The sequence below is a fragment of the Anas acuta genome, chromosome 1 (assembly GCF_963932015.1).
Source record: "Anas acuta chromosome 1, bAnaAcu1.1, whole genome shotgun sequence".
Lineage (NCBI taxonomy): Eukaryota > Metazoa > Chordata > Aves > Anseriformes > Anatidae > Anas > Anas acuta.
The window spans coordinates 131,251,362-131,274,928 of NC_088979.1; the positions used below are offsets into that span (position 1 = coordinate 131,251,362).

Genomic DNA, 23,567 nt, shown 5'->3' on the forward strand with positions numbered 1-23,567 from the left:
TTCTTGGTACAATGCAATCATACATCGCATCCCTTGGGAGTCTTTGGTCCACCCCCAGAGGAAGGGCACTATCTGGGCAATTGGTCATCCCGAGGCACAAGCATAGCAGTAGCTACAGTTGAGACTCCGGACAGTATATTTGACCCATTCTATCCAGGCATTCACATCCCCATACCCTGTTTCAATCTCAAATGTTTGAACTGCCACATTTCAGAGGGCCTCCTGTTTTCTCTCCTGCTTCCTCCTTGAGTTTCTCCCTTTCTCTGATGGCAACAGAGGATCGTTTCCATACAGCTATTCTCAATCTGGCTGTTGGGTCTCTCCCAGTTATTTGTTCTTTCTGCTCAATTGTCATTGGGCATTTAAATCTTCACAAGCTAGCACCTCACAAGCATCAAATGTGCCGGCTTGTGGTACATAACCCTCTGTCACAGTCACCCATATTTTGATGGGGTATCCCATTTTTGCTATTATCTGGTCATGCCTTTTCCTAGTTACCAATTGACCGAGGCCTTCTTTGAGGCCTAGAATCACTAAAAACAAAATTAGTAATCAATTTTTCCCTGTCATTATTCTTAAACCTTAGGTTTCCAAATAATTATCAATACAAAGAATAAGATGTACACTACTACTATAACAACCCCCCCCTTGGGGGCACTGCAATTTACTATAGATCTGTCCTTTTTCTCAATCACAAGTCACAGTCATTAGTTACCTGTGAAAATAAAAGGTTAGTTTACAATTGTAAGCTCTTATGCTGCTCAGAGTCCACTATGAGATTTTTCTCTTCAATTTCAACTTCCAACAAGTCTTCTGTAGGAACAGCTTCCCAGGTACTAGCATCGAGGATGCCTTCACTCGAGTATAGTGAGTCCAACCTTTTTCCGCAGTTGTTACGGCTGTTTCAGTGGTTAGTAATTGTCCTTCCCATTCAGGCCGGAGTTGAGCCGACAACCCACATGTCCTGAGAGATGACAAAGAAGAGGACAACCCCAGAATACAGTTCTTAAGAAAACTCTCTTGTTTTGAATTGTGGTATCTCATCCCTTCTGCCCAGATAGGGCAATCTGAACAGCATCTCATATGGTGAAATTCCTATATCCTTTCTTGGTGCTGTTTAAACCTGTAGGAGTAAGCATTTTACCCAAGGAAGCTGGGTTTCTAACACTAGTTTAGTTAATTGCTTCTTTAATGTCTGATTCATTCGCTCCACCTTCCCAGAAGAGGAGGGGTGCCAGGGGCTGTGAAAATCCCACTCAATCGCTAAGGCCTGCTTTAACCCTTGCAGTAAAGCTTTACACCCATCCAGTCACGTGGTCAATTAGGACAAACAAGTAACAGTAAAATCTACCTGTATACTTTGGAAAGGTCAAATCCCTGGCTCCCGTCCTCTTCTAGATGGGTTACAGAAGACCTTTTTATTTACCTTTTGACATATAGTACATCCTCTGCATATGTGCTTCGCTAAAGTGTATATTCCTATACAGACATACTTTCGTAGCACAACATCACACGTTGCTTGCACCTCCCAATGACTCTTTTGATGTAAAACAGTTAATATTTGCCTCATTATCACTTTATTCAGCATTTCTCTCCCATCAGGGAGTACCCATTTTCCTTCAGACTTCATGGCTCCTGATTCCTTAAAAAAAATCTTTCTTTTAAAACTTTTTAGTTCTTTCTTAATTTTCAACAATTCCCTGAATCCTCTCTGCATTTATTCTTTGTTTTCCTTCAGACATTAGATGCCTTAAATACCTGACTTCTCTTTCTCCATATTGTAATTTATTTTTCAATACTCCCAAGCCCTGCTTTCCCAGAAAGTTGAATAGCTTGTTAGTAGCTTTCTTTACAACTCTCTTCTCCTGTCCTGACAATAGAAAACAATCCACATATTTGTTAACATTAATACCTCCTTGGGAGGTTGTAATTGCTCCAAAATCTTTTTAGAACTTACCCAAATAGATAGGTGGCCCTGTAAACCCCTGAGGTAAAATTGTCCACCTATATTGTTGCTTCCGCCCCCATTTCAGGGTCTTTCCAGTCAGAGGTGAATATCCATGTATGTTTGCTCTCAGGGCCAGACAGCACTCCATTAACAACACTGTTATTCCAGTCTAACAATTTACTATTTGAATGCCCAATTTAATCATCAAATCCCTTCTCAACAAGTTAGTCCCTGCCTTGGGTACATACAATAATTACCCAGTGATCATTTTATCTCCTGGTCTCAGCTTGGTATCCCCCAAAAGTGGCACTGTTATCCCAGCCCCTTCTGCCCCCATCACTTTTTAGGGTTTCATTAGTTAATTTAATCCCTGATACTTTACAAATCAGTAATGACCTAGCTGTTCCCCAGTGTATTGGGTTTGATGGCAAGGTTCGGGGGGTGTGAGAGGTGTGGGGGTGGGAAACTGCAGTGGCAGCCCCCGTGAGAAAAACCCAGAAGCCTCACCGTGGCAGGTAAGGGACAATTTCATCGGGGCCCACTGCTGCCCAGAGCCAAGCCATGAGCAATACAGTCCGTGCCTCTGTGAGAGCACATCCACGAAAACAAACAAACAAAGAAATAAACAAAAACCTGCTGCTCAACAGCAGTTGGGAGAGCGAGAACCCCCCCCCCGCAGACACCAAAGTCAGTGCAGAAGGAGGGGGAGGAGGCGCTCCAGGCGCTGGAGCCGAAGCCCCCCTGCGGCTGCTGAAGAGGCCCCTGGTGGAGCAGGCTGTTCCCCCCTCCTGTCCCCCTCCCCGATGTTTGGGAAACTGACCAAACACCACAGCAAATATGCAAATATACCAAAACTTCTAGACTGTTACTTAGATAATGCCTACATCCCCTTTCCCTGCTCATTCAACTTCAAACAGCTCTGTTAAATACTACATGCCACACCTTGAACACCTTCAGCAACCCTTTTAACACTTCCTTTATCTTTCTCCAGCCCATACTTTTCTAATACCAGCACCAAAGGCTCAGTCAGGGTCCAACTTAATTCCATACCTTTTCCCTCCAAGATACTGAAACAACATATCAATATAGTGTATTTCATCCCATTTTCCTTCTTTCCTCCTTCTTCCACTCCAGATATTCCTATTCGAAGTGGCCAGCCTGGCCACACTTAAAACATCTTATCAAAGCCTGTCTCTGCTAGGACTCAGGCCACAACACAGGCAGCCTTCTTTGCCTGCCATTCCTTCATCTCTCTTCCTCTCCTTTCCATCCTGGCCCTGACTCCCCCTAACGATTTTCTTCCTCTTTCTCCAACCCTCTGCCTCACTACCCGCTGCACTGTCAATACCATTAGTTTCACTCTCTCTCTTTTTATTTTTTTCCTACTTATCTCCCCTCTGGACACACACCTCCAGGGCCTCCCACAGGAGGGTCCCCCAGTGACTGTTCACTACATCCCCCCATCTTCTGAAGCATTTTCTGCATATTTTGCCAGGCTTTAATCACACAATGAACTTTCAAGAGCCCTTGGGATACTGGGTCCTCAGGTCTCATCCCCAAGTACTTTCTCATTCTGACCCCAAGTGTCTCATATGATTTCTGTGTTGCACACTATTATTATTACAGCCAGGATTGGCAAGTGGGTATTCCTGCTCTGCCGGTATTATCCCTGGTCCTGGAGGATGAGCTCTTTCCCATTCTTGTATAGCAGCTCTCCTCCTGATCATTCCCATTTCTTTCCCTGTAAACAACATACTTAGAGACATAATTCCCTCCCCCAAGAGTATAAATCAGGTCGTAGGAACTGGTCTAATTGTTCAACGAGGCTGTTGGGGTCCTTGAATAAAGACTTCCTCTCCTTCTTAAAAGTTCTAACCTCTCTGCTGGTAAGGAGGAGGGGGTAGTTCACCTAAGAGGATACACAGTTAGTGTTAGTACTGTTAGTATCAGGGAAGGCAAAATTCTCAATATCTCTTCTACCTTGTTCTAATTCTTGCCAGAGCCTAGAGTACGATCCTTCTTTAGGGACTGATTCAAAGATCAAAGCCAAAATTTCTTTAAGTGGTATATTCTTTATTGCAGCGCTGGATGCACGGGGGATCCTTCCGCCTATCGTGCATGTCCGAAGTGACAAACTATCTCATATTTATACAGCAAAACAATGAATATTCAATTAGCACCTATACATATTCATCACCTAACCCCGCCCACCCTCGCTTCGTATGCTAATTAGCTTATCAGTCCTTGCGCTTGCGCAAAGCCTTCCAAGAATTGTGGGCCGGGGTCTTCAGGATGTGGGCAGTGGTCGTTGGGAGGAAGGCCGTAGGTCTTCCTCGTAATGCACTTTTCACCTTTGCTTAATCAGTTGTTTTCCAAGCTGTAAAAATGCTGAGTTGGCTTTCAATTTAACTGGGGGTCGGCCGATAACAGGAAGTCTCAGTTAACAAGACAAGACAATTGACTCAAGTTATCTCAAGTCTCAGCCTGACTAACGGTTAACAGATACTGGGATGTTTTCAAATAACAAGATGCTTAAACATAACAAAAGGTCTACAGATAACAAGATGTCGTTTACTTTGTCCTTGCTAACTTTTAACCACAAGTTTTATTCTATCCTAAAGTGAGTTTATACTATATCAGGACAGTGTTAATTACAGTCCCTGTCTCCCTTCCTGGAGTGACTGCTGCTGCCACCAGTTCAATATTAAGATTATAGGGAGCATAACTTGGCTCCTTCTCTAAAAAAGGAATCTTCTTGTTTACACATAAATTTAAAGCCTGAATTTTCATCAGACCTGTATTTTGGCCAAAATACTGCTGTTTCCTTAATTGGTTCTTTTGTCCAGACTGATACACAATATTTAACCTTTTTTAAATTATTTTTCTTTTACAATCCCTCTAATTTTGGGATTATGTTTCCAATTTCTTATCATTCTTCAGGAAGAACTATTAGTAGGCACTCCCTCAGGGATATCTCCCTGTCCCCTGGAACTCATATTTCCCATTTTTCCTAACCCTTGCCAGTATGTGCTACAGAATTTTCCCTTCTGCAGTGTACCACACACCAACGTACTGAAAGATGGGGGTGTACCGCCAAGCACTTCCCCGTGCCAGTGTTACCGCACACCTGAGTTTACCAGATTCCCTGGTGTACTTCCAAGCACTTCCCCATGCAAGGATTACCGTACACCAAATTCCCGTGGTGTAGTGCCAGCCCTTCCCCGTGTAAGGGCTTACCATACACCAGATCACCCGACCCCCAAGGCAATACTTAATATTTCTTACGTTGGTCTGTGCACAGAGTTACCGGATCGATTCTTAAAAACCCAGAGTGCCTACCTTCTTCCTTTCCCCACTACTTCACAGATCCTGCCTCTTTAACCAGTCTCAGGCCCTCTGTCAGCTTTCCGCAGAACTGCCACTGTCGATGCACAGGACCACTGAAATCAGCGGGGCATGCTTTCCTGCTGCTGCGGCGGTGGAGCTCCCCAGTAGGTGACTGGATCCCGGACGAGCCCCCAAATTGTGAGAAACACTCCGTAGCCAATAACTTAGGCTCAGGCAAGGATCTCAGTGGAGTAGTAATTTATTCGCGATTGCAATGGTGGGCGCCCCACAAGCAGGAGAGAGCGCATCTACTAGTTCCAAAACACAGTTTATATACCTTTTGATGGCAGGACCCTCCCCTGTTTCCCCACTGAGTGGGTAATCCAGGTTCACATTCTATCTGATGCTTCACAAACAATGCATGGCCTTCAGTTGCCGGCCTGCTAAATTTCAAATTTCTTTTGACATTTTTACTGTTTGAAGTGGTAATGTTTCTTCACTTATCTGACTTGACTTGACACCGTGATTTTCACCTAATTGTCCTAAGGAGTCTGGTTGTCTGCATTTTACTAGGTCGCCTGCTAAACTTTCTTATCACTGTAAGCATATCTCAGTACCACATTCCCGCCTTCTAAACAATGTAACTCTGCAAAAACAACATTTCTATTCCCACATGAGGATCTAGCACAATACCTAGGTTGGATATCTGAATAGTAAATGCAGGCAAATCTTCCTCTTTGCCTGAGATGGTCTGCCCCACTGTGTGCTGTGTTCCCACGCTTTCACAGCACAAAGCTTTTACTAGGATGTCACTAGGAACACCTACCTGACTAAACAACAGAAGCTTGAAAAGTAGCTGTGTTCCTGCGATGCTTTTCTAAGTTTGTGGATGTTTTTGCTAATACTGTGGTTTGGAGAAAAAAAAAAAAAAAAAAAGTCTGTGCTGGTAATCTTGCACTAACACTGTAAAATGTGGGAACAAGATCACTTACCAGTCCTCACGTGGATCTTGCTTACCACAAATGCTCCCAAAGCCACCCTTCCCTCACCTCTAGCTCCACTATATACTCAGTACAGGATGGTATATTATGTATGCACATACCGTCATACAGTTCTACAGAGCCTACACCATGTATGCCAAGTTACAAGACTTGTTTTTTTTTGCATAGCTTTTGCTCAGTACACCAAATGTTATCTCAAGTAGGCAATGTTCACTACTGCTAATTTGAAGTAGTTGCTTGTTTACTACTGCCAGGTGACTTTATGAAAATGAGAAAGTTCCCAGAAAATAAAATCATTTTTATAGTTAAGTCAACCTTTTTAATTACCTGAAAAACAGTAAGTCTTTTCCCCTAAACAAACCAAGTAAGAAAAGTAGGATATATTTTCATTTCTTTGTTCAGTAGAGCCACATTGAACATGCCCTGTCCAGAGGCAACGGAATGTGATCCTGCTCCAACCTGAGATTTACGTATTTCTTGTCTTCACCAAGTGGGGACAGGTGCTTTCTCACTGATTCTTTGCACTTCCATCTCACTTTGGGTAGGAGTTCTGGCTGCTGGACAGCTGTCTGTGGTTCCAGGCTGTTTGGGTGTTTGCAGATCTGGGGGAAGGCTAAAAACGTTGCTGATATGGAGTGGTAATTCGTGTTGAGAAAATGGTTGATATTAATAAAGAAGGGGGAGATTTGGGAGTGTGGCCATGGAGGTTGGCAAGCCCCATCGTTGATGATAACATCAGACTCTTAATTATGAGGCCATCAGGAATGTAAAAGAGTTTAGAGGGAACAAAGAAGGGTGATTCAGGAGACTCTATGCAGTCTTGGGTTACTTGTTCTCCAGCCATTAAGGAATGGAAGTTTCTCGGTGCTTGCTGTTGCCGGGCAAAGTTGTTTGACCAATGAAAAGTTGTTTTGAAAAGGACTGCTGTGGAGAGAAGGGTATAAGAGGGGAGCCTGTCCTTGAGATGAAAAAATGCAACACGATATAATGAAGTTACGTCATCAAGAAAGAAGTAGAAAAAAGGAATGAATAGGGACAGGCTGGCAGAACAGGGACCAGGATGGGAACAGGCACTTTGATTGCCTCATGAAGATAGGTTCGGCCAAACTCAGCAAACTGCTCAGAGAAGCTCATACAGAAAGTCACTGGAAACAGGCGCACAGGAGCTGGAGAGAAGCTCAAGCTGAGAGAAGAGGACCTGAGCACACAACTGCCTCTTGCTGGTAAGCAGTTGTGCATTATGGGGAATCATACATCCTTAGGAACAAAGACTGTCCTGGTAGCCTTACAGCTTATTCTCCTTATTAACAATCAGACAGTTTATGATCCTGAAACAAGGGATCAAATTGAGGTCAAGGTGTGGGACTCTGCAACTAAAAATGACAAGGTTGCAGTGGGATTGCTCGGCACCTGGCGAGCAATCTCTGAGGCCTTAAAGAACCATGTGGAGCCACAATCACAAACATGTGGTTTGCCAGATAGTGAGGGAGCTGCGGGCTCCTTTACTGATCCGACTGCTACGCCATCGGCCCCTCTGCTGCCACAGCCATTGAAGGCTTTTGCTGTTACGCCCCCTGTTGACATGAACGTACCTTTTGACCCAGGCCTATTGGCCTTGAAAATGAGATGGATATGCTTTTCTTTGATCCGGGAAGAACGGGATACATAAGACCCAAAGACCGAGTTGGTCAAATAACTGGGAGAGACCGAACAGCCAGATTGAGAATAGCTGTATGGAAACGATCCTCTGTTGCCATCAGAGAAAGGGAAAAACTCAAGGAGAAAGCAGGAGAGAAAACAGGAGGCCCTCTTTGAAATGCGGTAGTTGAAACATTTGAGATTGAAACAGGGTATGGGGATGTGAATGCCTGGATAGAATGGGTCAAATACACTGTCCAGAGTCTCAACCATAGCTACTGCTATGCTTTTGCTTCGGGATGACCGATTGCCCAGATAGTGCCCTTCCCCTGGGGGTGGACCAAAGACTCCCAAGGGGTGCGATGTATGATTGCATTGTACCAAGAAAAGACTGCCTGGGGAAATGAGGCCTGTAAGTCTCTCTTTGCTGTTTCTTACATGATAACAATATCATGGTTCCCCCTGCATTCTCTACAGCTATAGGTAACCATACAGCTTGCCTCTCATGGCAGGGTGTGAGTGCTACCTGGCATCTGGGAGAATTTGCCTTGTGCTACCAAGGACTTGATGGGAAACTGCTCAAGACTAGAGATCCCCAGGGCAGATCTCTGGTGGTATGGTGGAGGGAAGATCTTACGGTCCACCCTACCATCTAATTGGGGAGGCACTTGTGCACTTGTTCAATTAGCTATACCCTTCACCCTGGTGTTATAAATGAAGTCTCAACTCAATCTTAATTTAGAAATATTCATAAGAGAAATATTTATAAAAGGGATAAAAGGTATAAAAGGCAAGTAAACAGCGCTGGGTGTGCGGGGAGTCTACGCTCCACCAACATGCACACAGAAACATCAAACATTCTAAATATACAGAACATAGCTGTTACATACTAAACCAGAGTATGCCTATACAATCAGAAAAGCTAACAAACAATCCTTTAAGTTCCATGACTTACTAAACTCGAGTATGCCTATATATGTGTACAACCAGAACAGGTAACAATCCTTTAAGTTCCATGACTTAAGAGTCTCCATTTTCCATTCCTTTTCCTGATTACAAACAAGACTCCATTTTCCATTCCTTTTGAACAATATGTCTTGCTTTAAGTTGTCAAGCAACTCGGTCTTTGGGCCTTATGTATCTTATTCTTCCCGGATCGAAGAAAAGCATATCCATCTTGTTTTCAAGGCCAATAGGCCTGGGTCAAAAGGTACGTTCATGTCAACAGGGGGCGTAACAGCAAAAGCCTTCAATGGCTGTGGCAGCAGAGGGGCCGATGGCGTAGCAGTCGGATCAGTAAAGGAGCCCGCAGCTCCCTCACTATCTGGCAAACCACATGTTTGTGATTGTGGCTCCACATGGTTCTTTAAGGCCTCAGAGATTGCTCGCCAGGTGCCGAGCAATCCCACTGCAACCTTGTCATTTTTAGTTGCAGAGTCCCACACCTTGACCTCAATTTGATCCCTTGTTTCAGGATCATAAACTGTCTGATTGTTAATAAGGAGAATAAGCTGTAAGGCTACCAGGACAGTCTTTGTTCCTAAGGATGTATGATTCCCCATAATGCACAACTGCTTACCAGCAAGAGGCAGTTGTGTGCTCAGGTCCTCTTCTCTCAGCTTGAGCTTCTCTCCAGCTCCTGTGCGCCTGTTTCCAGTGACTTTCTGTATGAGCTTCTCTGAGCAGTTTGCTGAGTTTGGCTGAACCTATCTTCATGAGGCAATCAAAGTGCCTGTTCCCATCCTGGTCCCTGTTCTGCCAGCCTGTTCCTCTTCACTTCTTTTTCCTGCTTCTTTATTGATGTAACTTCATGGTGTTGCCTTTTTCTTCTTTTTATCTTGAGGGCAGGCTCCCCTCTTATACCTTTCTCTCCACAGCAGTTCTTTTCAAAACAACTTTTCATTGGTCAGACAACTTCGAATGTAACAACAACAGCAAACACCCAGAAACATCCATGCCTTTAGGGCTGGAGAACAAGAGAACCATCTGTAGAACAAGAAACCCCAGACTGCATGAAGTCTCCTGAATCACCCTTCTTTGTTCCCTCTAAACTCTTTTACATTCCTGATGGCCTCATAATTAAGAGTCTGATGTTATCATCAATGATGGGGCTTGCCGACCTCCATGGCCACACTCCCAAATCTCCCCCTTCTTTATTAATATCAACCATTTTCTCAACATGAATTACCACTCCATATATAACAGAGCCACCACCCTACTCAGATAAGATGATGATATTAGAGGAGATGGAAAGCAAAGAAAGTGAAGAAGAGGAAGATATCTACCAAATTACACCTTAAGAGAAAAGTTTTGCAAAAATCAACAGTTTATAAAGAAGAAAAGAGGGGGATTGTGGGAATAGAAATGTTGTTTTTGTGGAGTTACATTGTTTAGAGCAAAGGAATGTAGTATTGAGATATGCTTGCAGTGATAACAAAACTTGGCAGACTGTGAGAAACACTCCGTAGCCAATAACTTAGGCTCAGGCAAGGATCTCAGTGGAGTAGTAATTTATTCGCGATTGCAATGGTGGGCGCCCCACAAGCAGGAGAGAGCGCATCTACTAGTTCCAAAACACAGTTTATATACCTTTTGATGGCAGGACCCTCCCCTGTTTCCCCACTGAGTGGGTAATCCAGGTTCACAATCTATCTGATGCTTCACAAACAATGCATGGCCTTCAGTTGCCGGCCTGCTAAATTTCAAATTTCTTTTGACATTTTTACTGTTTGAAGTGGTAATGTTTCTTCACTTATCTGACTTGACTTGACACCGTGATTTTCACCTAATTGTCCTAAGGAGTCTGGTTGTCTGCATTTTACTAGGTCACCTGCTAAACTTTCTTATCACTGTAAGCATATCTCAGTACCACATTCCCGCCTTCTAAACAATGTAACTCTGCAAAAACAACATTTCTATTCCTACAAGACTACCTTGTAAAATGCAGACAACCAGAACCCTTAGAGAAATTAGGCAGAAATCACCGTGTAAGAAACATTACCACCTCAAAGAGTATAAAAGTAAAAAAAAAAAAAATAATTGACTTATAAACGGCTGGCACCTGAAAGCATTGTCTGTGAAGCACCGGATAGATTGTGAACCTGGATTACCCCAGTCAATGGGGAAACAGAGAAGGGCCCCGGTCCTGGTGCTGGAGGAAAACAAGTATATAAACTGTGTTATGGAACTAGTAGGTGCGCTCTTCTGTTTGTGGGGCGTCTGCCATTGCAATTGCAAATAAATTACTACTTCACTGAGATCCTCCCTTGAGCCTAAGTCATTGGCTACAGAGTGTTTCTCACACACCTTAATGACAATTTGCACGTCCTGAACTGCAAAAGATTATTTAAATAATTTTAACTGAGCTACTGATGTCACTACAGAGACTCTACTTTCCACTTTTTCTATTTTCTTCTTGCTTTGCATAACTGTCCTTGAAGTCTGTTTGGAAGGAACTCATTGTTCCAGCACTCATATGCTCCAGTTGTTTGATAAAAAAGAAAAAGCTCTCTGTTGCATAAAGATGCAAATTAGACTGAAATATCTTATCTTATCAAAAAGATGATTTCTCTTCTGATGCTTGTTTATAATACGCTGGTGTGTGGTACATATACCTCATATACCTGATATAGTATAAACTCACTTTAGGATAGAATAAAACTTGTGGTTAAAAGTTAGCAAGGACAAAGTAAACGACATCTTGTTATCTGTAGACCTTTTGTTATGTTTAAGCATCTTGTTATTTGAAAACATCCCAGTATCTGTTAACCGTTAGTCAGGCTGAGACTTGAGATAACTTGAGTCAATTGTCTTGTCTTGTTAACTGACACTTCCTGTTATCTGCCGACCCTCAGTTAAATTGAAAGCCAACTCAGCATTTTTACAGCTTGGAAAACAACTGATTAAGCAAAGGTGAAAAGTGCATTACGAGGAAGACCTATGGCCTTCCTCCCAAAGACCACTGCCCACATCATGGAGACCCCGGCCCACAATTCTTGGAAGACTTTTGCGCAAGCGCAAGGACTGATAAGCTAATTAGCATACGAAGCGAGGGTAGGCGGGGTTAGGTAATGAATATGTATGGTGCTAATTGAATATTCATTGTTTCGATGTATAAATATGAGATATTTTGTCACTTCGAACATGCACGATAGGTGGAAGGATCCCCTGTGCATCCAGCGCTGCAATAAAGAATATACCACTTAAGGAAATTTCGGCTTTCATCTTTAAATCAACCTTTTACACATACATGAATAAAATGGCAGGTGAAGATACATTTTTCCATTTAATGTTTATTATGAAAGTGATTTTAACAATTTTTTTATTACATGCTTCATTTTGAGCTTTGACATAGAAAACAAAGCTATTAATATACAGAGGAAAAAGGAAATGTATTTTATTATAAGGTACATTTACAACAACATTTTCTACTACAAATCTGACAGTAGTGTTAAAATATTGGTAAAGCTTAGATCACTGTATTTTAGTTTCTAAGTATCAAATTTTGTACAGTTATTCACTGTCTTTGCTCTAAACTACCATGGTATGTTTCATACAGGAATAGCTGTTTATACATAATTTACATTGATAATAAAGCTTAGAAGTCCCAGCAGCATCTACAAGGGCTTAGTTCAAAATGTCACTCATGACCAGTGATTTAGACATAGCAAATTGGTACAGAAATCAATATTATGCATCCAGGTATTTTTCTCAAAATCTAGTCTACTAGAAATTCCTGCTTAATAGATGATGGATACGATCATATTGAACTTAATGTAGGTAAAAATCCCACAGATCTCAATGACAATTTTGCCTAAAAATGCTCATGATCTCATCCAGTATGTTATTTTATCACTTCCATTGCTACCTATGAGCACAGAGATACCATACCTTTCCTTGTCTTTATGCTATATTTGGTGATAATCATTTGAATTCCCTTTTATTTCTGAATTTCATGTTGTTTCTTACTCTAGTAAGAACTAGCACTAACTTTAAAATACATATTCTTTATGTGATGTGAAAATGGTAAGCACTTCAGAATGACACTTGATAGTCAATTCTGTGAAAATCAGCAGGTTAAGTTGCCCCAGAAATTTTTTCTTTGATGCCAGTGAGATTGCAGAAATAAGAAAAGCAGTAGTCTGGAAGGATGTATCTGGCTACTGACCACATGCCAGTGTTGTGTAAGTACCTTTTAAATCATCTGTTAAGTATCTGCTGCTGTCAATGCAAATTAGTGGCCTTTCTAAGGTATAAAACATAGAAAACAATATTTACAAAATAATTTTAATTAAAAAAGTAATAAAAACAAACTAAAAAGATATTTTCACAATCATTAAAATAAAGTTTAATTAAGCAAAGCCATTTCTTTTCCTAAATATTGATAAATTCAGCTAAAGTTGAATTGCAGTTGTTTGTAGATCTTTAGAACTTACCTCACCTTTCTGAATACTGATGGTTTAAATTATTACATCTAAAGGTACTTCTGTACATTTTACTCTTGTATATTACATATTACTTTTATAGATTAAAAAGTTTAGTGATGAAACAGAATAAATAAATGAAATAACAAACTGGAATTGTATATATTCAGATACTTATATAACTTTTTTTTTTTTTTTTTTTTTTTTACTTTAAGAGTTTTTTCCCAGTTTGTTTCTATTCAGATGAAAAGTGTTAGAATAAAACACAAGACTTCTCTTTGAATTCAAGTCTGATACCAAGGAATAAGTTTATATTACCTTACAGAAATTGATTTCCTTTCTTCCATAAATTCTTAAGGGAGACATTTTTTTTTTTTTTAATTCCCTGCAAGTGCTTAAAACAGTGTCTCATCCTAGAAAACTATTTTATTAATGTCTTAAAGTATTGAGAGTCTATAGAACCTCTCCAGTTACTACCATTCCTGTCAAAGAGTGGTTTTAAATTATGGAAAAAAATGCAACTACTCGAAATCATGACACAAGTACACATAACAGCATGTTGCTCATTACCATCATGCAGAAAAGTGGAAACCCAGACCCCTGAGGTGGCTGAGGAATTCGCCACTGAGTTCAGTTATTGAGGATTTCGCTGCAACTTCATTTTTTAAGAGCACTCAATGGTATTTAGAGTCCAGACATGGATGCTGTCACAGACCAGAATCATACCAATGCTTCTGCTCTTGAAGATTAGAACTTGTTATCTACGAGATTAAAACTGGGTTGTTTGTGCATAAGACTGATCTGAGAAATTTGAAATTGTTGGACACACAAAGGGGAATGGGGTGAGGTTTGACTTTCTTATTCGAATGTTTAATGCACGTAAGCATGATTCTTGTTCATGTGGCATAATCTGTTCATTCTGCATATAGACAGAGGTCTACAGATTAGCTGTTCTCTTTAAAAAACATATGACAAATCAAAATGCAGACTCTGAAAGCTCTGCAACCAGACCTATCTTTACTTATGTTGGTCTAAAACGACATAAAGCTAAAATTAGCTTACTCTAGTAAGCTTACTTAAAGCTAATGCAAGGCTGATGTATAGGAGGGATTGGTCTAAATCTTCGGTATGTCTAACACACTGTGATTTAACTTTATTGTATGTGGGAGGCACAATAAGGAAATAACTTTCTTTTGAAAAGTCAGTCATCAGGTAAAAATCTAATACATGATAGAGGAAGGAAGGCAGGGCAGGAAAACGGGCTGAAAGAAGACTTTAGTGGCTTTAAACCCAGTTTCAGGGACTTAAATCTTCAGGCAGTATAAATCTTACTGTTGCAGGCAAGATGTAGGCAGCAATCTCCTACTAAGCACAAAATCCCAGTGCTCCCTGTACTCAGGCGACAGGCACAAGTGCCTCGCTTACAGCAATCACTAGCAAGCACTTTCATGCATGATTTAGGGCTTGATTAGTGACATCTGACTGTTGCAATCTCCCGGATAGCAGCAGGTGTGCAGGCTGTTATTTGGTGGCACATAAGAATGCTTAGGGATGATTCACTACCACCTCGCTAAGAATAAGTGCAGTATTTAAAGCAGGAGGAGAGGTTTAAAATACTAAGTGCTACAGGTGCAGCTTTTAAGGATATAGGCATTTGCAAATTGAAAATAAAAAGCTTGGCTTGTTTGTGATGTAGAATTGGGTGATCACCAATGGACACCTCTTCAGCCTTCCCAGAATAGCACAACTGTGTTATTGAACCTATCCTGGACACAACGTGAAATTCTGCAACAATAGATAGAAATAGGTATTTATTGAATATGTTTAAATGCACTATTTCACATTTAGGGTAAAAGGCAAAAATTTCTGCCATGTGTTAATTCATTCCAGAAAGCTAGTTTTCATAAAGAAGGCAGTGTTTCACCTTGTGTGTTTTCTGATTGCTAAATTTATCTAAGTCTTTTCCATAGAAAATGACATTCCTTGTTGTTATGCTATTATCATATAGTAGCAATATGTTCTCTAACTTCTTACAGTGAAAACACCCTACACTACATTAACAAATGAAGAGCTCAGCTCACCTTCTCTTTGGTGAATACCAATTTCTGTAACTGTAAATCTAGTATGAAAAATACTTAGGTCTTTCTGAAACTGTTAAGATGTTCTTGGATAAGGTTTGTCAAAGCATTTTTTACTTTTAGAGTTCACGTAAAAATTATGTGCTGTCATAAAAATCAGCTGAAATTGGTTCAGAAGATCCTATATACCACTTGCCATTATTTTTTTTTAATGATAAATTTGCATATTCAATGGTAGTTCTGTGCTGCATGCATTCAAAGTTGGCTTGTGAAATCCCTATGTATTTAGAAGCATTTCACTGTATAATTTTGAAGGCTAAATTAATCTCTTTCACTGTTCTCAGCAATACAAATTCTGCATTTGCTACAGAAGTCACTGAGTGCTCTGTCCTGACTGTGGAGTCCTTGCCCTCATGTGGCTCCAGGGAGCATAAGGTAACACACACATCTGAAGTTGTCTTTCAGGATGAACTAGACAAAACATTGCTTTTGTCTAACATGGTTGTAATTGAGGGTGAGTTGTACCAGAGCAAAACAAGGCTAGTTCTTTCTGTATTCACCTCTCACAGCTATACCAAGGTCCCAGTAACAGTGGCCACAACCAGGACAAGCCTGTGTTGTAGTTGCTATATGGATTCCTCATGCAGATAAGAATGTGAAAAATATTACAGTACTGCCAGCGGTTTATGGACCTTTTAGGGCAGTTACTTTCAGCCCTGATCTAAAGAGGAAGCTTAACAGCCTTTAAAATATAATCTGTATGGAGCTGTTATGTTTGGAAGCAAAGGTTAATATATAAATATAGAGATTAAAGGCAAAGCTCTTCAAAGACCGCAGATCCACAAGTGAGAAAACTGAGTTGTTAGACTAAGTTGAAACCATTTAGGCACAGAAAAAAAAAATCTTCTTCAACAGAAGAGGAAAGAAGGCAAGCAAAAATACAAGATGGCCAAGCAGAAAAAATCAACAAAATATTTAAGGTATCTCTTAGAAATGGCATATTCAACCAGTTGTAGCCAACAGAAAACAACTTTGTAAACTTAAACAGCACTTGCTTGAAGACAAAAGTTAACTGTAACAACGCTTAATGTATGTCTTTGAGAGCATCCAAGGGTAATTTAAATTACAGGGTAGAGATAAAAACAAACAAACAAAAAAACAATAAGAAAAACTTATAATAGTCTTTCTGAAAGGATGTTGGCATGATAGTTAATTTATGCATGTCATAAACTTGTAGGATCAGAAAAGAAAATGATACAAAGGAGGAAGGGACTTGAAAATAAAGAGGTTGCTCTCTCACTGAAATTAGCTTCTGTGTCAGGAAACAGAAGGAATCAGGATTTATCATTGTCTTGGCACCCAGGCACCTGTCACTCTGAGGAAGGCCTGACCACAAGGCTAATGCTATTTTGCAGACTACAGTCCTCATGTTTTCTGAGGACTGTGGATGCAAATTTGTGATAAAAGGGAGCATTAGGTCTCTGATGCCTGCAGGGCCTGACCTCCAACTCATCTAACTGGGGTTCAAAACTTTGTTCCCCCCCCACTGCCCCCTTGGAGCTTGGGCCCATGGCAGAGGTATGTTCTCAGCATTTTTGAGCTGGCAGATCTAACATTTCCTCCTTAGTAAGCTCCTCACAAGCATGCTGTCCTCAGGAGTAACTCTGCTGGTCTGCGTGTGAGGGGTGCCCAAGAAATAACTGACCCTTTACTGCACAGTAGTTGCTTCCAAGTAGATGTTAATTTTCTTGGAATAATATGTTAAAAGAGAACGCCCCAAAGTAAACCATCATCCTGTGTTATAAAACTCCAGAAGGCTTCAGTTTGGTGTTAACGGAAGTGACAAGCACTTGGAGAAGTCATTTAATCGTCTAAGCAAAGTTACAAATAGATGTGAGTAAATAGTGTGTGTGGGAGTAAAGATTTAAGCACAAATAATATTTACAGTAACTGAAGATAACATTAATAATGTACCCACAAATAGAAGTATATATTTATATATTTATATATTGTACTTAATTAGATGCTCTAATAAGGGAAATAAAAACTGAACACTACTACTGTTGCTGTTGTTCCTTTCTCATCTATCCTATTTTAACTGCCTCCAAAGGGACAAACTATTGTGTAGAATTCATTAGCTCAATCCATTTCAACGCTATTGCAAACAGTTGGAAAACCTCTGAAAAAGTTTAGAAGAGGACAGATAAAATGTTAGGATGTGGGACTCAATTGTACTTAATTCATAAAACAAAATTAAACATCTGTTTCTTTTTTTTTTTTCCTTTTTTTTTTTCTTACATTTTGATTTCTACTTGGACAGAGGTTCTACTAAGCCACAAATGAGAAATAATGAAATTTAGATTGTTTTGTTTTCTTCTAAAGATTCAGATATAAACTTCGAGTGCAATTCAAAATCCAAGTATTATTTATACTACATACTCATTTCTACAACAGAACTTATCGACAGGTAGTTTAATCAGATTTGAATAGATACCTTATTTGCTTTGCAGAAAACTACTTTTGAATGAAAAATAAAAATATAGAAAGAATATTTTCTACACGATATAGTTTTGAATGGAAAGTGAAGATACACTAGTGCAGACACAAATTTGTATCTTCAACTTAGATGCACTCAGAGATCCATATTTTTTTTTTGTAGTAAAAATTCCATTTAGAACATTGGCTTTTAAAAATTATAAAACATTGTAGATATTCTTAAATATACAACTGAAAATAAAGACTGCAAAAAAGAGCCTTCAAATTACCAAATGTTTCTACTACGGAGGAGAGATAATATTCAACAAGAATGCAAAATAACCCCAAACTGAATACCACTATTTGTACGGTCGTAGAAATCTGGAAACTTTTGATCGCAGTAGCTTTATAAATGATCTTGGAAACATCTCTTTTGACTCTTGTGCTGTGTACTTGAAATAGTTTTGTGGATGTGCCAGTACATCAAAGAGAGCTTTAATCAGTTTCTTGTCCTACGAGACAGCATACATATTAGATAAAAATACTGTTTGGATTTTTTTTTCTGTACATCTTTTAAAATTAATGAACAACAATCCTTTTTTTCTTTTTGCAAAACTGGACTCTGGGTAAAGCAATATAAGGAAAGTACTTAATGTTGTGTGGAATTTTACACTGATGAATCTGTCTACTGTGCCTTTTTTTTTTTTTTTTTTTTTTTTCAGTTAGTGTTCCTGGATGGTACAGAATTGAGTGGGTAGCGGCTGGGTTAACCACAAACTGGCTGTAGAAGATTGGCATTAGCACTGCAAGCTACCTCTGGCTGCTCTTCCAGACTCTTTAATGCTGTTGCTCAGGGCCTTCCCTCCATAAGGGTAAGAGAAGGCTGGTCTCCAGCAACATTTATCTCTTTAAAGACCTTTTGCACTTTGGTAAAACCTTGATTCAGAGAATCAGCTGAGCCTGTGCCTGAGTCTCTCAGCACAGGAGTTGAAACCTGAGTGACCTCCAAACTTCAGTCAGTGAATACTTGCAGGGTTGGAGCAGGGATGGCCAGGAGAGCTGGCTGTTAATCAGCTCCTCTCCTTCTAAACTACACATTTAGCACGCTGAATTTGGCCTTCTGTTTTTTCCTTTAAAAAAAATAGATTTTCATTAACTAGTTGTTATAGGTGGCAACCCAGCCCAGCAGCCTTTCCCCACAATTCTCTCCAATTTGTTGCTTATATCTTTTGAAAATCATTTCATGGACAGCCTGCAATGCTACATTATGGCTGTACCTTGTGAAGGCAGGACAAAAGTTTAGGTAGATACATTTTTTAATGCACAGGAAATTCTAACTTAATGACTCATTTAAACAAATTTTAGACTGAGGCTGAAGAAGACTCTTCAAACAATAGGTTTTTTATTCTTGTTTGAGTAACTATTCTAACATACAATCATGGTAGCATATATTTCATTTAGATCCTGATTCAGCAGAGGATGTAGATGAGCTCAGCCCAGCTGAGCTACTGATTTTGTTACTACAAATACCAGCATAAACCTCAGAAGATAGATAATTTAATTCGGGATCACATGTAAACTTCAAATATTATGATCCTACCAGGGTAGAGAGATCTATGTTGGGAAAATATTTAGTGAAATGAATCCTTGGCTAGCCTCAGCTAAAGCAGAATTTTAGTACCTTTAGAATTTCTTGATGATTTTCTGATGCATATAATCGTCCATCTCGAACAATATCTTCTATTAGTTGTTGGTAATCCTCTGAAAAATAAACATCAGTGAGCGACTGTTTGTGACATCCTATGGGTGGATAATAGCCAGACAAACACTGATTAACTAGACTTTCTCTTCAATGCAGAGCTGAGAAATTTAGTATCCAGTTCTTTATTCAGTGTCTCTCATCCTGCTGTAGTCCTACCTAATTAAAATTTTAAATTCTGTACTGCTTTTGAACAGTAAGCTAAATTAACCCAGAAAACTACTCCCTCCAGATAATAATGCTTTATTATCTGTATTTTACAGATGAAGAAACAGCGCCACATGTAGAAAGTAACTGTCAAAGATTACTCATGAAGTCCAGGACACAGTAAGGAACTGTCCCTGTTGTCTGCCCTGAGAACAGCTCTCATTTTAATTCTTGAATCAATGCTAATCACCAACTTAATACAGATTTTATTATCATTCCCAAAATTTCTTTGGTGTTTGGAAAAGAGATGGGCTAACAGCTGCCTGAGGTATCACAGAAAAGTCTTAGTTGTGTTAAAACAATCATCCCGGAGTACAAAATACACAGTTTATTGTATATTTCTATATGAGAAGCAAGACTGTTTTAAGACACGTTGGATTTATGAATCCTTAGTGAAAGGATCCTCTTGCACCATTGCTTTTCTCTGTTGGAGCTGTGATTTTATTAATTTATGCTTTTCATGATCTTGTGGGTTACCAGTAGGGCTTGATGAAGGGGCTTCCTGAAATGCACAGAAATTCTGAGTATTCTTGTTATGCATATGCTAAATGACCACTTAAAGGGAGTCTCTTTGAACTCAGTGGGAGAAGGATAAAGTTTATAAAGAATTCTGTGTAACTTGCCATCTGCTCTTCAAATATTAGGAAAATAACAAGTGTAAAATTAGGTATTATTTAAACCAGTTGTAAAGAGTTTGAAAGTAATGCACTGAAAACCTAAGTTACATTGATTTTTTTTTTTTTTTTTGGTCATGTTTTCTCCCTGTCATCAATGTAAGAGAGATTATCTAAAGGACAGTTTTGTGCAATTCAGATACAACAGAAAGATGGAAAACAATCCCACTCTCACCATCGTAAGTGACATAGGGGACTTGAAATCCTTTGCCACTGTTTCCTTCATTTGACTTGAACTGAATCCATAGCTTCCTTGATCTTGAAGTAAATGCAATAGGTCTCTCATAAGTCTGACATGTTTCATATGTAGTAATTGAAGTAGGAGAAGCTAGGAAAGATTAAATAAATAAATGTTCTTTATAAAATAACTTTTTGCACCCTTCCTGATCTTGATGTCAAAAATGTCAAATTAACAAAACATTGTGGTTTACATATTCCCAAGAGCAGAAATGTTTGTGATAGAAGGCACATACTCTTTACCTGTTTATGAGAGGAAGGAGGTTTTCCCACAAAGGTAATGGAAATCCTTCCCTCTGTCCCAAGACAAGATGCTTACGTAGACAGCAAGGTGTACCGGATTGTTTTTGATATTTGCAAAATTACTATCAATATTACTCACTCTGTATACTATCGGCCCCAGATACACCAGAACAAGTCAGCTGCATCCCAGGCAGATGTGGTGACCAGCTCCTAACACTTCCAGTATGGGGAGTTAACCTGATAGTAACAAACAATTACTGCCTGCAGAAGAGTTAACATGCCTATGCCCAGGCCTGTGCTGCACATGCTGCATGGCCTTTAGGTCTGTACTGTGCTGCACAAACCTTGTAGCTGCAGGATCACCTCAGCCAGTGCCTGGTAGTAAGAAAAGCCTGCATGCAGCTCCCAATGGGCACTTGTGACAGTGCCTCCTACCTGTCCTTGCCTTTATCTAGCAGTGCAGCAACAAGTTTTCATGAGAACATTGTTTTTGTTTGACAGTGGAAATTATGATAGAGTTGTTTTCTTGTAAGAAAACCCCATAATAGTTTGAATAGCCAAAAGGGGAAAGTCTCTTCTGCACACAGAGTCTGCCCAGCATGCTGCGTATGGATCAGAGGTCCACTTGATGCTACCACTGCCTATGGTTCCCACCATCTAGAGACTATCTATACTATTCTATCCTTATAGTGCTAGTTCTAATTAATAGCATTTTAAGTGATATCTTACAGAGACTAAGTGCCTTTATCATAATGAACAAAGACATCTGTCTATAAATCTGCAAAGAAAATATCAGTTATCTATACTGAAATAAAGCAGACAGTTTGGGAACCAGGAAAAGAAAATTCCACTCCATAGCCAGAGGATAATTAGGGAAAATAACAAGCCTAATCTAAAACCTGAACTTGCTAAGGCTGACAGCTTTCATCGGTATTAGCAAAAAGAGACCTTTTCAACTGAATGTAATTTGGATAAGATCTCGGATGAATTCTGGAGTAAAGATTATACTAATTTGAGGTTAAACTTCAATATTTATAAAGAAGTCTTAAGGATGTAACTATTACAATGTCCAAAGACAAACAGTCTTTGCCAGACAGAAGATGGAAATTCTATTTTTCTTAAAGATTTGTAGAAATTTTGAAGTGTTATTTCTGTCCAGGTACAGAAAATGCCAATATCCAACCAACTTATCTAACAACACTAGATCTACCTATAGTATTGCCCTGCAACATACCTGTACAGTGAGTGTTTTTAATGTGTTCCAGACTAGCGTGAATTAATTTTTAAAAGTTACTTCTTACTATACAAAAGTGGCAGAGTTAAGGTGATATAGCAAGGCTAACAGCTGAATAAACTCCACAACCCTGTTCACTTTTCATTTGTTTTGCCCATGTAACTTGGGCTGAACACATCCACAGCATGCTGGAGGACTGTGCTCATGGCTTTTACCTGATCTGTGCAAACAGTTCCACAGAGCCGGAGCCTGCCTCAGCCCACTTCTGCCTGTGTGTGTGTAAGTGATGTGACTGGGTAATGAGTGGGCTAGAGAGAGGCCTACTTTAACATAACCATACAGGGGAGAACGTACTATATTATACACACATAATATTGCGGTTAAATCCATTCTTACAGTGCAAGTAAGTGGATCCATTGCTCTGGAACTGCAATCAGTTTTTCAACAGCAATCAGTTTTTCAACAGTGATGTTAGCAGCTGATCTTCCACGAACTGTGATAAATATTTGTAAGGGCTACTTTAACAATGCTAACCATACAGTGATTTCAAATCACAGCTCTGAAAAACTCATTTTCTAGCGTTGATACTGTGGCACTGTTATTGGTTCTCAAGCGGAAGCCAAACTTTTCACTCATCTGCCTTGCTTTAGACACTGTTGGAACTACAATTCAGGATTAGAAGAACAACTAATTTGTTCTGCTACAATATTTTACTTTTTAAAAATTGCTCTAGACAGAAGTAATTTCCTCCCATCTGTAGTGAGCAGGTTTCTCCTTGTACTAATCTGATATACAGAGCTCTCAACAGAAGCTCAAGGACAAAAGTCATGAAAATTTTTTAGCAAGTGAAATATGCTGTTTTATCAAGTAAAATATGCTGTTTTAAACAACGCTGCATATAAGCAATTGCCTTTCAGGTTTGGTGCATCTTGGAAATTTAACATTAAATCACCAAAAGCTGGATGCCTGCACTGAACTGCAGGAGAAATGCATCTCAATAGCGTCTTAACTTCAGAAGTAGTTGAATTAGCTTTGTAATCAAAGACAGAACACAATATCCACTCCACACAGAACTGAGAAAACTGAATTTTTTGAAGGTGTCAGATGTACCAAACCTATGTCACTGCACAGACACAGCAATAACCACAGTACTTATATATACTCACAAAGGATAACTAAGAGCATAATTTATAGAGATGACAGGAAATTTCTCTTCTAATATAACACAGTATAGCTGTGTTGACTTTTAGATTGGTGGTGATTTATCCCACGTGATAATTGGGCCAGAGAGAAGCCCATTAACTGCTTTGTGATTCAGCCAAG

The 23,567-nt window shown here is 39.7% G+C and overlaps 2 protein-coding genes and 1 long non-coding RNA gene across 14 annotated transcripts in view; 1 reads left to right on the forward strand and 2 right to left on the reverse strand.

Moving 5' to 3' along the window:
- The window catches only part of TTLL12 (tubulin tyrosine ligase like 12), a 34,143-nt gene extending 28,585 nt beyond the window's left edge, over window positions 1-5,558 (reverse strand). The window contains exons 1-2 of one of the 3 annotated variants that reach the window (XM_068656758.1): window positions 5,288-5,558; window positions 716-964 (exon numbers count right to left, since the gene is read on the reverse strand). The gene's annotated coding sequence lies outside the window, so the exon portion shown is untranslated. Of the gene's footprint in view, window positions 1-715; window positions 965-5,233 lie in introns of all 3 variants that reach the window. The other 2 variants (XM_068656739.1, XM_068656748.1) reach the window with 2 other exon arrangements.
- Window positions 5,559-12,190: 6,632 nt separating this feature from the next.
- SCUBE1 (signal peptide, CUB domain and EGF like domain containing 1) overlaps window positions 12,191-23,567 on the reverse strand; it is a 255,507-nt gene continuing 244,130 nt past the window's right edge. For 7 of the 8 annotated variants that reach the window (XM_068656700.1, XM_068656690.1, XM_068656671.1 and 4 more), the window contains 3 exons: window positions 20,706-20,858; window positions 19,572-19,651; window positions 12,191-18,402 (listed from right to left, as the gene is read on the reverse strand). In XM_068656700.1, coding sequence (XP_068512801.1) covers window positions 18,250-18,402; window positions 19,572-19,651; window positions 20,706-20,858 — 386 coding nt within the window. In that variant the 3' untranslated portion in view covers window positions 12,191-18,249. The remainder of the gene's footprint in view (window positions 18,403-19,571; window positions 19,652-20,705; window positions 20,859-23,567) is intronic. The other variant, XM_068656649.1, reaches the window with a different exon arrangement.
- On the forward strand, window positions 15,758-22,365 carry LOC137842658 (uncharacterized). 3 transcript variants are annotated; one of them, XR_011089154.1, is made up of 4 exons: window positions 15,758-15,850; window positions 18,642-18,762; window positions 19,913-19,976; window positions 20,635-22,365. It is a non-coding gene; the product is annotated as an uncharacterized lncRNA (long non-coding RNA). The 3 variants fall into 3 exon arrangements; XR_011089151.1 differs by lacking the exon at window positions 20,635-22,365 and having other exon boundaries at window positions 18,613-18,762; window positions 19,913-20,066; XR_011089143.1 differs by lacking the exon at window positions 20,635-22,365 and having other exon boundaries at window positions 19,913-20,066.